Source organism: Rhinoraja longicauda, chromosome 2, assembly GCF_053455715.1.
Source record: "Rhinoraja longicauda isolate Sanriku21f chromosome 2, sRhiLon1.1, whole genome shotgun sequence".
Lineage (NCBI taxonomy): Eukaryota > Metazoa > Chordata > Chondrichthyes > Rajiformes > Arhynchobatidae > Rhinoraja > Rhinoraja longicauda.
Genome location: NC_135954.1, coordinates 88,176,540 through 88,193,076, shown reverse-complemented (window position 1 = coordinate 88,193,076; position 16,537 = coordinate 88,176,540). Strand labels below are relative to the sequence as shown.

The window sequence follows — 16,537 nt, the reverse complement described above, 5'->3', positions numbered from 1 at the left end:
TTTTCCTGTCTAATAGAACAAGCCTCCACCAATGTTTGCTTCAACACAAAACAATCACTAACATAACACCATGCATAATGAGGTAGCAAAATTAGTTACCTCTACTCCGCCAAAACAAAAGGCAGTACAATCCTTGTCAATGTTTCTGTGGTCGTCTTTGGGAAATATTTGAATGTACCGTTCCCTTTTTCTTCTCAGATAAAGTGGAAGTTAAAGTTGGAGAATATAATGCTATAGCTGACTCCCTGGAGCTAATTAATGACACAATGAGATTTCAAGGTAAGACATGTTAATATGTAATAAATACATTGTTTATATCTCTCTTCACTTATCCTGATTAAAATACTCTTAATTATACTTGTTTGTCATTTGTCTGCTGATTGTATGGTCCTGTTGTGCCCCAAAAGCATTTATAGAATAGAATAGAATAGAATGCCTTTATTGTCATTGTACGAGCAGTACAACAAAATTAAAGGTGCTACATCTGAAACAGTGCGACAGTGCAAATCTTTCAAAAACAATCGCACAAACATAAGAACCAATACAATAAGTACCAATATCAATAAAAACCAATAAAAAATAAATTTGCACCTAAGATGCTGTATATTTTAAAAAATGCAAAGAAAATGAAAGTTACATCAAGTCAAGTATAAGTATATACAAGTATATAAGTCAAGTCAAGTATTTATAAGGCTCACTACTTATAAGACTCACTACTTACAATTTTAATTGAATATGCCCTAAACTTAGTCCAAACCTCAGTGTTTCTAGTCATAACAAACTTGCGTTCCATTTGGCTATATTTCCTCCTACCATATAATACATTTTATTTTAGCACATCTCTGTGATATACTCTCTGGAAATTCTTCTAAAATTTCATTAATGTGGCATTCACTGTATTTCCTTTATCCAATCAATTTCTTATACTCTGGGGTCATTGTAAGAGAAAAATCATAATGCCATGATATATTTTTTTAGTTTAGAGATACAGCGCGGAAACAGGCCCTTCGGCCCACTGTGTCCGCGTCGACCAGTGATCCGCGCATATTAACACTACCCTCCACACACTAGGGAGAATTTTTGCATTTACCAAGCCAATTTATCTACGTACCTGTACGTCTTTGGAGTGTGGGAAGAAACTGAAGATCTCGGAGAAAACCCACATAGGTCATGGGAAGAACATACAAACACTGTACAGACAGCACCCATTGTCTTGATCGAACCCGGGTCCCCGGCGCTGCAAGCGCTGTAAGGCAGCAACTCTACCGCTGTGCCACCATGCCGCCCTCTTATTTACTTTAAACTGATCGTTTCTGAAGTGGGCCTTTGTGCCTGAAGATGCGTCAATGGCACAGTTAGCTGCCCTTAATGCCTGCCGAGAGCCAACATTCTGGCCCACAGCCACCACTGGGATCCGAGTACCATTTCCACAACCAAGTTAATCCAATAAGTGCGTCTCACATTATGAGAAAATTATTGTTCAGTGGAGTGCCGTCAAGAGCAGTGCCTGACAAGTGGAGATAAATAAGGGTCATTTTCTCATCTCCATGCTGTTTGTTTGTTCTTGAGGGGACTAAATTGTAAAACTTTTGAACAGAGTTGAGTAATTAATTCTTGGCTCACACTTTGTCACTATGGTGGTGAATAGAACAAGTTAACTTGAACTTTTTGATGCTGATTCAGGCTGTGTGATTTATAAGGCTGGCAGGCTAACACATATTTCGCTTCTAATACTGCAGATCTTATTTTCTATGATGATTTTGATGGATCCATCCTAAGTGTTTTAGTAGATATAACAGTACATCAACTTGAGTGGAAGCTTCTGTTCCTGCTTTCAGGTGTTGAACCTCCAAAGGATAGGACCATTATCCAGCCACAACTGCGCAAGATTTCCCTGCCACTCTACAGCATTCTTTCTGCTTTGACCATTTTAGGAATGTTCATGTCCGGTGCTTTCCTCTTCTTCAACATCAAAAATCGAAATCAGAAGTAAGTTCTTGTTTTTGGCTATTGATTTAAAAGCTCAATCCATATGAAGAAAAATAGAAAGGAACCTCGGATGCTGGAATCTGAAGCAAAACATAAGTGCAGGAGGAACTTGAGTATAGAAGTTGGGAGGTCATGTTGCAGTTGTACAAGTCATTGGTGAGACTTCATTTAGAGTATAGCGTTTAGTTCTGGGCACCATGTTATAGGAAAGATGGTGTTCAAGCTGGAATGGGTACAGAGAAGGTTTACAAGGATGTTGCCAGGACTAGAGGGTCTGAGCTATAGGGAAAGGTTGAGTAGGCTGGGACTCTATTCCCTGGAGTGCCGGAGGATGGGGTGATCTTATAGAGGTATATAACATCGTGAGAGAAATAGATCGGGTAGATGCACAGAGTCTCTTGCCCAAAGTAGGTGAACCGAGGAACAGAGGACATAGGTTTAAGGTGAAGGGGAAAAGATTTAATAGGAATCTGAGGGGTGACCTTTTTGCACAAAGGGTGGTGGGTGTATGGAACAAGCTGCCAGAGGAGGTAGTTGAGGCAGGGACTATCCCAACATTTAAGAACCAGTTAGGCAGGTACATGGATAGGACATGTTTGGAGGGATATGGACCAAACGCAGGCAGGTGGGACTAGTGTAGCTGGCACATGTTGGCCGAGTGGACAAGTTGGGCCGATGGGCCTGTTTCTGCACTGTATGACTATGACTCCATGAGTCAGTAGTTAAAGCAGCAACAGTGGAGGAAATGCTTCGATGACGTTTGGGGTTGCAACCCTTTCTCAGTAAAAAAATATATAGAGAAATGACCAGATTTTAATCACACTAAGGGGTTCAGATAACATCTTAACACTCCAAACGTGGCTGAGATGATTTGTTCTCATCATAGGAATTGAAGATTTCAGTTTGGATATTCATGTAAGGTTTTACATTTTAATAACAATAGACCAAGTGGACCCGTTGGGCCCAAACCTTTCCTGCATTGGTGCAGCACCCTCTCCTCCCCCCTTCCCCTTTCCCCATCCATCCTCCCCCCTCCCCCTCATTCCCCCTCACTCCCTCTTCCCCCCTCCCATCCTCCTCCCCTCCCCTCCCCCTCCCTCCACCCCCTCCCCTCCCCTCCCCCTCCCTCCACCCCCTCCCCTCCCCTCTCCCTCCCTCCACCCCCTCCCCTCCCCTCCCCCCTTCCCCACTCCATCCTCCTCAACCCCCCTTATCCTTCCCCTTCCCTCCCCCCCCTCCCTCCCTAGGAGATAGATTTAAACTTTTAAATATGAATATATTCACATATAAAATATAAAAATATATTTTAAAATATAACACCGATTTCAATGAAACCTCTTCCATTAGCACCAAAGGGACGTCGGTGAGTAAGGTGGGCCTAACATTGTCGTGCTATCGTGTACTGTTTTGGCTGTAGTTCAGGAACAAACAAACAAACAAACAAGAGTTTTAGTATATAGATTTCTTATATACTGAGGTTAGTTTTGTTCGGCTCCTAATCCACACATTTGCCAATGGAAATAAGTTTGTTGTTACCAAGTGCTATGCACGAAAATTATGCCAGATGGTCTTCCTGCAGAAGAATTAGCTATCGTCTTTGGAGCGGCGCGGTGGCGCAGCGGTAGAGTTAATGCCGTACAACGCTTACAGCACTAGAGACCGGGTTCAATCCCTACTATGGGGGCTGTCTGTACGGAGTTTGTACACTCTCCCCATGACTGCGTAGGTTTTCTCCGAGATCTTGTTTCCTACCACACTCCAAAGACGTATAGGATTGTAGGTTAATTGGCTTGGTATAATTGTAAATTGTCCCTAGTGTGTCTAGGATAGTGTTAATGTTCGGGGATCGCTGGTCGGTGATGACACGGTGGTCCAAAGGGAGTGAAACAACACAATGGTCATGGAGTCATACAGCATGGAAACAGGCCCTCAGCCCGACTACTCCTTGCTGACCAAGATGCTCCATCTAAGCTAGTCCCATTTGCCTGCATTTGGCCCATTTCCCTCTAAACCTTTCCTATCTATATGCCTGTCCAAATGTATTTGATTTTCTGTTTTAGTTCCTGCCTAAACTAACTTCTCTGGCAGCTCATTCCATATACCCACCACCCTTGGTCTGAAAAAGTTACCCCTCAGGTTCTTATTAAATCTTTCCCCTCTCATCTTAAACTTAAGCCCTCTAGTTCATTATGCTCCCTACCCTAGGTAAAATACTGTGCATTCACTCTATCTATTCCACTCGTGATTTTATACATCTCTATGATATCACCACTCAAGCTCCTATGCAGCAAGGAAAACAATCCAAGTTTGGCCAACCTCTCTTTATAGGTAATACCCTCTAATGAAGGCAGCATTCTGGTAAACCCCTTCTGCACATTCTCCAAAGACTCCACATCTTTATTTCCTGGATTATCTCTGTGGCTAGAGGATACCAAGCAGTTGAATGCGACAGGTTCCGATCTTCAGGAAGTCTTGGACCGCTGTGATCATGTTTGCATGGACGTTTGAGATTTCTTGAGGTGCAAATGTCTGCTTGCTGTCAGGCCATTCTGGACTATCAGCTGTCATTCACTAAGACGCAGCCCAATAGAAAATAATATTCTTAAAATACTTGATGCTTGCCTTATTTATTTTTGACTCGGCTATTTCTGCACATAATCCTGCTCAGGATCTACCTGCTGAACAGAAGTTCCTGTCCAAATAAGGAGCAGATAATAATAATTGAAATTATGATGCAGTCTCGTCATCATTTTCACACTCTGAGCTGAGATACAATTTCCTCCATGATCACATACTTAAAGGATATCAAACTTTATTGGGCATGCAACACTTTAAAGACTTAATGGGTCAGTAAAGAAGGTTAAATTTAACCATTTTGGAGTATCTCTACATTAGTCATAGAGTCATAGAATGATACAGTGTGGAAACAGGCCCTTCGGCCTAACTTGTCCACACCGGCCAACATGTCCCAGCAACACGAGTCCCACCTGCCTGCGTTTGGTCCATATCTCTCCAAACCTGTCCTATCCATGTACCTATCTAACTGTTTCTTAAATGTTGGGATAGTCCCTGCCTCAACTACCTCCTCTCGCAACTTGTTCTATATACCCACCTCCCTTTGAATGAAAAGGTTATCCGATTACATCTTTTACCCCTTCAATTTAAACCTTTGTCATTACATATATTGAAATATAAAAATATAAAATGTTTCATCTTATCCAACAGGTTTGTATTTAGAGAGTTACCACTATAGTGTTGCTGATATTCTGAGTCTGTGTTGATATTCTGAATTGATAACCAGTTTATTCTTGTTCTTTGGAAAAGGAAACTTGTTGACTTTACCCACACTGGTTTGTGTGTGATCCAGCCACAGCACTACTGTGGAGACTCTTAATTTCTCCTCAAATCTCTTGCCAGCAAGTCACTCTTCAATCAATCTAGTTAAGTGCAATAGTCCAAGGTGAAAGCAGCAATCAGTTTCCCAGACAAGTTAGGATGATCAATAAATACAGGCATGTCAGAAGTACCCACATTCTGGAAACATGAATAGTTCTTTCAGAGAGTTCTGTGGATACAAAGAACTGAGTGCTCTCCTTCGGGGCTGTACGGTTTTGTAATCTTAATGATGAATATGTAAGAAATTGGCAGGAGGCTTCCTTTGTTATCCTACTTTTCATCAGTTTCCTTATTCTGTCTTTCAATGAGATTTCTAAAACACCCTGCATCAATCACTTTGTACATTATCTGGAAATAACTTAGCAATTTAAAATTGTATTATGCAGCATTCCATGGTTAAAGAGAAACCATTTGTTACATTTGGCGGTAGTGACATTTCTATTGATGGCGATTGAGCTGAATTATATTTGCAAACCTGGTGGTTGAAAGATTTTGTCCCAGACTGCTGGAAGTATGGGTCTTTTTGACTCTTTTCAAAATCTAAAAGCTACAATCAAGTTATCTCCAAATGTTACACTGAATGGAATCCTAAATACTGACAGCTCTCTCCATAAATTTAAACTTGCTGCTTTAGTAATGTTCTTATTAAACAGAATTGCACTCTTTCCAAAACCTGCCCAGAACTCTTTGTATTCTTCATAAGGTCTAGTCAAGGACTTACATAGTTCGACATTCCAGATATAAAGTTTAATTTTAGAATGGCTCTGATGATTAAGCTGTTAACTGACTACTACATCGTTGCAATCCATGTGCGTCAACCCCTAAATCCATATGAAAGTCTGTTACGACAATATTTGACACGTTTTATGCCATGTGTGCATGATCATGGGGTGGTGGGTAGGTGTGTGTGGGGGGGATGGTGAGTATGGGGGGAAGGTTGGTGGTTAGTTTCCTTATTTCAACAGTCCAAACGGGTGTGTCCATACTGACAGCAACACATTTTGGGTGTTTCTCCACTGAAAGATCCTCAAAACATCATCTAGGTTGCCCACACCAAAGATTTCTGTGTCCATTTGTCCCAGAAAAGTTTTCTTAAAATATGATTTTTAATAAACTCAGGATTAGAAATTCAAAAAAACTAGCCTAGATCATGAGGTGTCTTTCACACCTGTGGAGTTGAGCAGTGGAGCGATCTGTAGAATTTATTTGACGCAGAATGCTTTGGGATATCCAAACACATGAAGAGTTTTCAAGATTCATGAGCTTTTGTTTATCATTTAGTTGGGGTTCCCAAACAATGATGGTCATATGGTCACATGAGGGAGGATTGGAAAGACTGGGCTTGCATTCACTGGAATTTAAAAGGATGCGAGGAGATCTTATAGAAACATATAAAAGGACTGGATAAGCTAGATGCAGTAAAAATGTTCCCAATGTTGGGGGAGTCCAGAACCAGAGGCCACAGTTTCAGAATAAAGGGGAGGCCATTTAAAACAGATGAGAAAAAACTTTTTCACCCAGAGTTGTGAATTTGTGGAATTCTCTGCCACAGAAGGCAGTGGAGGGCAATTCACTGAATTAATTTAAAAGAGAGTTAGATAGAGCTTTTGGGGCTAGCGGAATCAAGGGATATGGGGAGAAGGCAGGCACAGGTTACTGATTGTGGATGATCAGCCACGATCACAATGAATGGGGGTTCTGGCTCAAAGGGCCGAATAGTCTCCTCCTGCACCTATTTTCTATGTTTCAATATTAATAATAGGTGGCTTTTTCTGTCATTATCTCCAAGACACAATAATAATATTTAGAAGTGCCATTTTGTTCCCAAGAGTTCCTGCTGGGCAATTAGTTTACAACTAATTTACTTTATCTGTCAAAAAGATTTGTTTTCCAGATTGTTGTGAGATGGTCCATGGATTATATTTGTAGAAACAATGAACTGCAGATGCTGGTGTACACAAAAGAACACAACGTGCTGGATTAACTCAGCAGATTAGGCAGCATCTCTGGGACAAGACCCAAAACATCACCTATCGATGTTCTCCAGAGATGCTTCCTGACTCGCTGAGATACTCCAGCACTTTGTGTCCTTTTAAGGATTATATTTATTGGCTATGTTTCTCAAATTGCAAGCTGGAAGAACATATCTCAAATACTTGTATACAAACCTGTTAACGAATATGTTTTAAATAGTTAAATATTGGTTATCATTCAGAGATTTTTGTGTACCAAAGACAATTTTTTTTCCAAAAACTAAGGAATAGCTTTATAAGAACTGACAATTACGAAATGTCTGTTTCTTTCTCAGGTTGATAAAGATGTCCAGCCCTTACATGAACAACCTTATTATCCTTGGGGGAATGCTCTCTTATGCATCCATCTTCCTTTTTGGCCTTGATGGATCGTTTGTGATGCCCAATACATTTGAGACTCTATGCACAGTAAGTCCTGCACATGCACTAATATGCATTTCTATGGACAACAGTATTTTTTTTGTTATTTTTGCTTCACTATGTACGTAGCAAGGCCACAATAATTCCTCTCCTTCAGTTGTACTGGGAAGACGATTATCTTTAAGCTGCTGCATTCTTTGCACTAATACTCTTGGGTAGAGTCTTACAGGACATTTAACAAGCGAATAAAGCTGCAGGCATTCTGGTCAATTGAAAGTGACAGGTTGATTTGTGAGTTTAATGCATCTCAGCATTATGGGATTTAAAGGGCACTTTCTTCCTGATAAAATTCCGTGATTGGTTTCGGATTTCTTGAAAGAAAAGCAAAATCTCATCCTCATCATGTGGCTAAATCACGCACAATAAGGTTTTCATGGTTTTATGAATGGCAAAATATTTGTCAAATTCTTCAGATGTAAATGCAAGCCTGTTTAAAGTCTGCTTGTCAGAAGAGATTCAATTTATCATGTTGTGAATTTGTAGTAAATCCGCAACATTCTTGTAAAAAATCAGTGCACTGGGATTTCTTTCCATCTTTTCTGTGAAAAAAGAATTTGTAGCAAATTGAGATTTTTGTCTGAACACTGTAAACAGTTCAGGGCAAATTTCTGCTGCACGTGTTTTGTTGATATTTTGGTAATGAGTCTGGAGGGGATGATTTTGTGAACACTGAGCTGTAGTCTATGAAGAGCAGCCTGACATGTGTGTTTCTGTTGTCCAAATGGACGAGAGCAGAGTGGAGAGCTAGTGAAATAGCATCTGTTGTTGACCTGTTGTGGCAAGAGCCAAATTGAAGCAGATCCAGGTAATTTCTGAGGCAAGAGTTGGGTGTAGACAGAGCAAGTGACACAGCACTGATGGATGAGCTAAATGCTTTTGTGAACGCTTTGAAAAGGTGACCATTGACCCACATACTCCATCCCCCGTAGCCCTGACAACCCTGTGATCTCAGTCTCTGAAGCCAACATCAGAGCATCCTTCAAGCGGGTGAATCCACAAAGTGTCCAGCCCAGATGACGTCCCAGGCCGAGTGCTAAAGATCCATGCAGAAGCAATTGCATCCTGGCCCTTCCATTCCCTCCACAGATGCTGCCTGACATGTTGAGTTCATCCAGCATTTTGTTTACAGCTGGATAATTAGTGGAAACAGACCCCAAAAAAGTAGATGGAGGCATTTGGGAGGTGGAGGGTGAAGCTGGTGACAGCAGCTTGAACATGATAAGTAGAAACACAAAACCTAACAATACTAGAATCTGATAAGTAAGGCAGGTGAAGGCAAGATGGAAGTAGAAGAGGGAGAGGGAAGCAGCATTCCAGTATCAGCAGTCTCTGGTGTCTTTTTTTGTACATTACTTCTTCTGTGAGAGAAGAGGCACATCCACACCCCATCCACATCCCTTCTTCCCAACACAATCAGGAAACAAAGTGCTGGAGTAACTCAGTGGGTTGGGCAGCATCTCTGGAGAATGTGGTTAGGTGACATTTCAAGTTGGGACTCTTCTACAGACTTTGTCACTTTTTTCAGACAAAGTCAGTTTGTATTCCACAGTTTAATTATACATCAAACTCCTGGACATTGTGATACATTTGGAGAATGTTACAAAGGCATGATGGTGCAGCGGTAGAGTTGCTGCCTTACAGCGCCAGTGACCCTGGTGTGATCCTTAATATGGGTGCTCATCTGTACGTAGTTTGTACGTTCTTCCCATGACCTGTGTGGGTTTTCTCTAAGATATTTGGTTTCATAGAAACATTGAAACATAGAAAATAGGTGCAGGAGGAGGCCATTTGGCCCTTTAAGCCAGTACCACCATTCATTGTGATCATGGCTGATCATCAACAATCAGTAACCTGTGCCTTCCTTCTCCCAATATCCCTCAATTCCACTAGCCCCTATCGCTTTATCTAACTCTCTTGTAAATTCATCCAGTGAATTGGCCTTTTCTGCCTTTTTAGCAGAGAATTCCACAAATTCACAACTCTCTGAGTGAAAAAGTTTCTTCTCACCTCAGTTTTAAATGGCCTCCCTTTTATTCTTAGACTGTGGTCCCTGGTTCTGGACTCCCCCAACATTAGAAATATTTTTCCTGCATCTAGCTTGTCCAGTCCTTTTATAATTTTATACGTCTCTATAAGATCCCCTCTCATCCTTCTAACCTCCAGTGAATACAAGCCCAGTCTTTCCAATCTCTCTTCATATGACAGTCCTTCCATCCCAGCGATTAACCTCGAGAACCTACGCTGCACTGCCTCAATAGCAAGGACCGTCCTTCCTCAAATTAGACCAAAAGAGTATTCCTACTCTTTGCTTCCTGTCTGCCAACCAATTCTCTATCCATTTTACTTGTCACATCCTCAAAAAATTCCAGAAGATTAGTCAAGCAGGATTTCCCCTTCATAAATCCATGCTGACTTGGACCAATCCTTTTAATGCTATCCAAATGCGCCGTTATTACCTCTTTAATAATTGACTCCAGCATAACCGGTCTATAATTCCCCTTTTTCTCTCTCGCTCCTTTCTTGAAAAGTGGGATAACATTAACTACCCTCCAATCTGATCCTGAATCTGTTGAACATTGGAAAATGATCACCCTGGGATGAGACCATCAGGCCCTAGGGATTTATCAGCCTTCAGTCCCATCAGTATATCCAATACTATTTCTCGCCTAATGCAAATTTCTATCAGTTCCTCTGTCTCCCTAGATCCTCTGTCCTCCAGTACATCTGGGAGATTGTTTGTGTCTTCCTTAGTGAAGACAGATCCGAAGTACTTGTTCAACTCTTCCACCATTTCCTTGTTACCCATAATAATTTCACCCGTTTCTGCCTTCAAGGGACCCACATTTGTATTTACTAATCTTTTTCTCTTAACATACCTAAAGAAGCTTTTACTATCCTTCTTTATATTCTTGGCCAGCTTCGCTTCGTACCTCATTTTTTCAGCCCGTGTTGCCCTTTTTGTTACCTTCTGTTGTCCTTTGAACATTGCCCATTCCTCTGGTTTCCCGCTACTCTTTGCTATTTTATACATTTTTGCTATTAGTTTTATTCCATCTCTAACTTCCCTTGTCAGCCACGGTTGCCTCCTACTCCCCTTAGAATCTTTCTTTCTCTTTGCAATGAAATGATCCTGCGTCTTCCAGATTATGCCCAGAAATTCCTGCCATTGCTGTTCCACCGTCATTCCTGCTAGGATCCTTTTCCATTCGACCTTGGCCAGCTCCTCTCTCATGCCTTCATAGTCCCCTTTGTTCAACTGCAACACTGACATTCCTGGTTTAACCTCCTGCCACACTCCAAAGACATACAGGTTTGTAGGTTAATTGGCTTGGTATAAATGTAAAAGTTGTCCTTCGTGTGTCTAGGATAGTGTTAATGTGCGGGGATCGCTGGTCGGTACGGACTCAGTGGGCCAAAGCGCCTGTTTCCCCGCTATATCTCTAAACTAAAAACTAAACTAAACTGTAATGTATAATAAAAAGAATCTGAATCATTTTATGACAACAATCGAACGAAGCAAAGTTGTGTACTAACTCTGTCATCTTTAACAATTACTTCTCATTTCTTTTAAAACAAGCATTCTATGATGTTTGAAATAGTGGCTATCTCAGCACCAGATGTGAAGGAGGCATGTTTAATGCGGCAAAGCTCAAAGTGAAGATAATAGATATCATCATAAGAGATTTATTTACAGATGATGTACCCTTATGGTGCAAATTGTTATTACCATGTTTGCTACCTTATGCAGTATCTCTGGGTTAGTAGGACGTTTGGAAGTGATGTATCATGCATGCAAAGCTGATCAGATTCAGTTCCAGCCAGATGTCTAAAGAAGGGTTCTGACTCGAAACATCGCCCATCCATTCCCTCCACATATGATACCTGACTTGTTGTGTCCTTCTAGTATTTTAGTTTTACACCAGATAAATTATGATTTTCCAGATGCTGTTAAGCAATTGTGCCCTCCTATCTTTCCAATTAACTGCAATGTAGATTTTAACATGTTCAATATTAAAATGGACAAAATTGCTGGACTCTTTGGACTCCTGTGAGACAAAGCTTTAAATTCATTGAAGAGTGAACTTGTATTTCATCAGACACTTGCTTTACCCACTTAATTTCTGTCACTCAGAAATATGGATGACCCAATGTCAAACCAAAGGATTAAACAGCTTTCATCTCAGAAAAACACAGAGCGCTGGAGGAACTCAGCAGGCCAAGCAGCATCTGTGGAGAGAGAAGGACTGTCAACTTCGCTTCATAGTTGCTAGCTGGCTGACTGAGTTCCTTCAGGATGTTATTTTTATTGCTCAAGATTTCAGCATCTGCAGTCTCTCGAGTTTCCAGCATTCATCTCAGTTATCTTGAAATTGTTCAAGGAAGATGGCAACAGAGAGTGACAAAGGTGCAAATGTTAATGCATGCTGGTATGTCATGGGAATGTAGATTAACAAGGAAAGATTTGGGTAGATTGGTAACATTAAGTGGAAAAATGATCAGAGGCTCCTGAAACGTGCTTTGATGTTTGGAGAAGATTGAGAAAGAAAGACTGCTGCAGACAATTTGAGATGCTGCTAAAATTACTTATTATCCCCAAGGATGATTGGAATGCAGAGTGTGACTATGTTGGCTGAGTCAGCCTGCATTTGCAGAGGGGAGCTGAGAGGTGCACTGTGATGGCTCCAGCAAATAACCGCTGGAGGAATTTAAGATGGGTCTGACCCAAAACACCGCCTGTTCTTTTCCCTCCACAGATAGTACCTGACCAGTTGGCTTCCTCCAGCAGTTTATTTTTTGCTAAAGATTCCAGCATCTGCAGTCTCCATTAGAAAGGCAAAGAGTTTGCTGCTAGTCTTCAGACCTTCACTCAAACATCAGTATGCCTTGCCAATGTACAAAACCATTACTTGCACATACAACTCCCTAGTTAGTGGAGAACTCCTCGATCCATACCCATTGCCCTGCAGGGGGTGATGCCACCAGAGTATTACTTTCAAGGAACAGAACAAGGGCAGTGTTAGATGAGTGTTTGTTCTTAGATGTTCAGTTATAATTGATGTACATATTTGATTGTGGTGTTGTAATTTTCTTAAGTAAAAAAGTAACTTCAGCTTTCCAGGAAAAGTGAATATTTTCGAAATGGAATAATCTAACTCTCAGGATCACATTGACCCATCATGAGATTGGGGGAAAGGAAGAGTGGGAAATGAAGCCCTGTGAACACTGACTTATCCGGCACATCCTGCTCCTGTAACTCCTGAGAAAGCCTCCTTCATTTTTAGCTCAAAAATGAATTCACCACGTAGACCATATATTGCTGTTTTTTTAGAGTTACTTCATAACTGAGGAAACACCTATGGCTTAGGTTTTTGTAACAAAACCCAGATTAGAAACAAACTGAACTACATTAACTGAAGTTAAACACAATTGGGAAAGGAACTGATAACTCGTTTATCGCCTTTAATTGGAAATTGAATTAAATGGATTTTCTTTTTCACCAGACTATATATATCATATTTACATGTCAATGTCTGCATGGTGTGAGATATTTATTTCCCATTTAGAAGTTGCATCTCTTTAATTTTGGCAGCTGTCAGCCTTTGTCAGGGTTTGTACGACTCCCTGCAGGACTTTATCATATTTACATTTGTAACCGTTTATTAACATGGACCTCTTCTAACTAATGTCTCAGAACCAGTGAACAGTATAGGTAGCTTAGAGTTGATAATAAATACAGATGAATAAATTGGCCATTAATATGCCCTCTAACCATATGTGCCTTATTCACAGGTGTGACATTGGAAATAAAATCTATTATTAAATGTAATTATGTTACCCAGTGTACTCAGCCTCAGCAACTTCTTTATTGTTTCTATGCAAATGACGCATCAGCCTCAATAAAACTGCTGAAGGCTTATGAAGGGTAAAATGTTGAAGGAGTTTGAAAGCAAGTTCAGGATGATCTGAGGTGTATTTAATTCAGACAAAATTTGCTGCTTCCCATTTTTCAGATTCAACAGTGGAAAAAGGAAAGGTCTTCTAAACCCTGAAGTTGCTGTATTTTGAGTTCCCCAAAGTCGGAAATCCACCTGCTGGTGGATGGACTGGTTTACTAGCATTTAATTCTTTAATAAATCAGCAGAGTTTCTAGCACTTCTAACTAGCAGAGCATTCTGGAGGAGTAATTCGGAGGTCATGAAGTGAAACCCCACATGACAAACTGTGGATTGAGTGGAATAAATCTGATTGTTTGTAATCATGCATACAAAAATAACTGAAAAAGTGTTGTTTGTTTATCGTTACCTGGCCACCATTGCCCTTCAGGTGAGGCTAGCTGCCAGTTTCATTTGGTTTGATTTTGCTTGACTCGAACCCCTAATTGTGACGTTGATCCTGAGGGCCATCAAGAGATGAGCAATTAAATATCTATCACACTGGCTGGATTTTGGTAGATTTGTGTACTTGTCAGTAGTTCTTGCCTATTCAAGTTAATCTGTCTACACTGAGGAGCACTGATTGAGCTGAATAACAAGGCACCTGCTATAGCAAGTCCTCAGAGAGCATACTTTTGAGGCCTCAACTGCAAAACACCCTGACAGCCTTTGACTGAAGGCACTGCTGGGAGCAGAGCTTTCCTTTCTGTCAAAGTGGTCAAATAATAGAACATAGAACAATATTGCACTGGAACAGGCCCTTCAGCCTACAGTGTCTTAGCATTACGTCGAGAACAAAATGGCAAGATATACTAACCTCATCTCCCTGCACATAATCCATAATCCTCCATTCCTTTCATTACAAAGTTTTTGAATGTCTGATGCTCACACAACTAAGAAATATTCAGAATGCTTCAAATATGTAAACATAAATTATTCAAAATTAATTTAAATGCATTATAACACTAAGAAATAATTTAAATAATTTAAATAATAGGAAAAATTATGACGACATTATATTTTCCTCCTACTCTTGAATGGCAAATGATCACATTCAAAGGAATTGGAATTCCAGTCCTACACCATGCAAGACGATAGAATCAAGCATCATGGTGACATGCTTTTGGGTTCCTCATGGGGTCCAGCAACAGAATAGAATGACGTCTTCCATTCAACCATTCCAGGATTAAAGTGGCTTCTGATAGCTTCAGGGCTTGAGTGTGAATGACTGAATTCTCTTCTCTTCTTGTATCTCTTCTCTCTTCTCTCTTTTCGTTTCCCTCCCCTCCCCTCCCCTCCCCTCCCCGCCACAGCTACATGATTTGGCCCATTAATAAACTGTCATTAAAGAAACTGAAGAGCATCAAACTGTTCTAAATTGGGAGTTTTTGTTTACCTTCATTGAAGTTTATTTGTACAACTTAACTTCAATGACCTTGTTTAGTGTATAATAAGTTGCTGTAATTTTAGTGGCATTAAAACTTCCTTTCAACTGATTAAAAATAACGTGGATGTATTGCATATAAAAATATTTCCCAAAGCTATGCTGCAGACTTCACTTTGAAAATGATTATCCGTAATCCACATTAAATTACACCTCTTACCTAACTGACAGATTTAAATTAAAGAACAGATTTGATGCAATTAAAATCACTTCCACTAGCGATGTAACAAGTTACTTTTCAAAATGAGCGCTTTGGTTTGCTTTGTATTTTTTCATGTTTCTATTCTCACCTGGTAAATTTGGTGAGGTTGCAACTTACCACTGTTTTGCCCTCAATGTCACTTCCTAATGTATAGCTTCATCCTAAACCCGCCAGTAAGGGAGCATTATTGTAAGCAAGCACCTATCCCACAAAATCAAACACGTAGATAATGATGTAAAAAGTACAACTTGACTTCACCCAGAGAGTTGTGAATTTGTGGAATTCTCTGCCACTGGATGAATTTAAAAGAGAGTTAGACAGAGCTCTAGGGGCCAGTGGAATCAAGGGATCTGGGGAGAAGGCAGGCACGGGTTACTGATTGTTGATGATCAGCCATGATCACAATGAAGGGCCAAATGGCCTCCTCCTGCACCTATTTTCTATGTTTCTAACTGGAAATAAAAACGGAACCAATAAAATATTTCACTCAGAAAATAAGTCACAAATGTTACATGTGTTGGGGCCCCTCTCAGTATATTGAAAGAGATTGAGTTAAATGTTAGTTGCAGTATAACGTGGATGAATGTGAAGTTGCCTACAAATGAAAAGGACTGAGAAAGCCCATGCTCAAATTTGGCTGTCCACAGAAATTCTTTTCAATCTCGTGTCAGCTCCATGATCTGCAACAGAGCCAATGGAGGTTATTAGCTGATTTATTTTTCCCTCTACCAATACAATAGACAATAGACAATAGACAATAGGTGCAGGAGTAGGCCATTCAGCCCTTCGAGCCAGCACCGCCATTCAATGCGATCATGGCTGATCACTCTCAATCAGTACCCCGTTCCTGCCTTCTCCCCATACCCCCTCACTCCGCTATCCTTAAGAGCTCTATCCAGCTCTCTCTTGAAAGCATCCAATGAACTGGCCTCCACTCTTCTGAGGCAGAGAATTCCACACCTTCACCACTCTCTGACTGAAAAAGTTCTTCCTCATCTCCGTTCTAAATGGCCTACCCCTTATTCTTAAACTGTGGCCCCTTGTTCTGGACTCCCCCAACATTGGGAACATGTTTCCTGCCTCTAATGTGTCCAATCCCCTAATTATCTTAAATGTTTCA

General features: G+C 40.6%; 1 protein-coding gene across 1 annotated transcript in view; it reads left to right on the top strand.

The window, feature by feature from the left end:
- Positions 1-16,537, top strand: part of gabbr2 (gamma-aminobutyric acid (GABA) B receptor, 2) — a 694,367-nt gene that overhangs the window by 532,309 nt on the left and 145,521 nt on the right. The window contains exons 10-12 of the mRNA XM_078422928.1: positions 199-279; positions 1,839-1,989; positions 7,694-7,826. Coding sequence (XP_078279054.1) covers positions 199-279; positions 1,839-1,989; positions 7,694-7,826 — 365 coding nt within the window. The remainder of the gene's footprint in view (positions 1-198; positions 280-1,838; positions 1,990-7,693; positions 7,827-16,537) is intronic.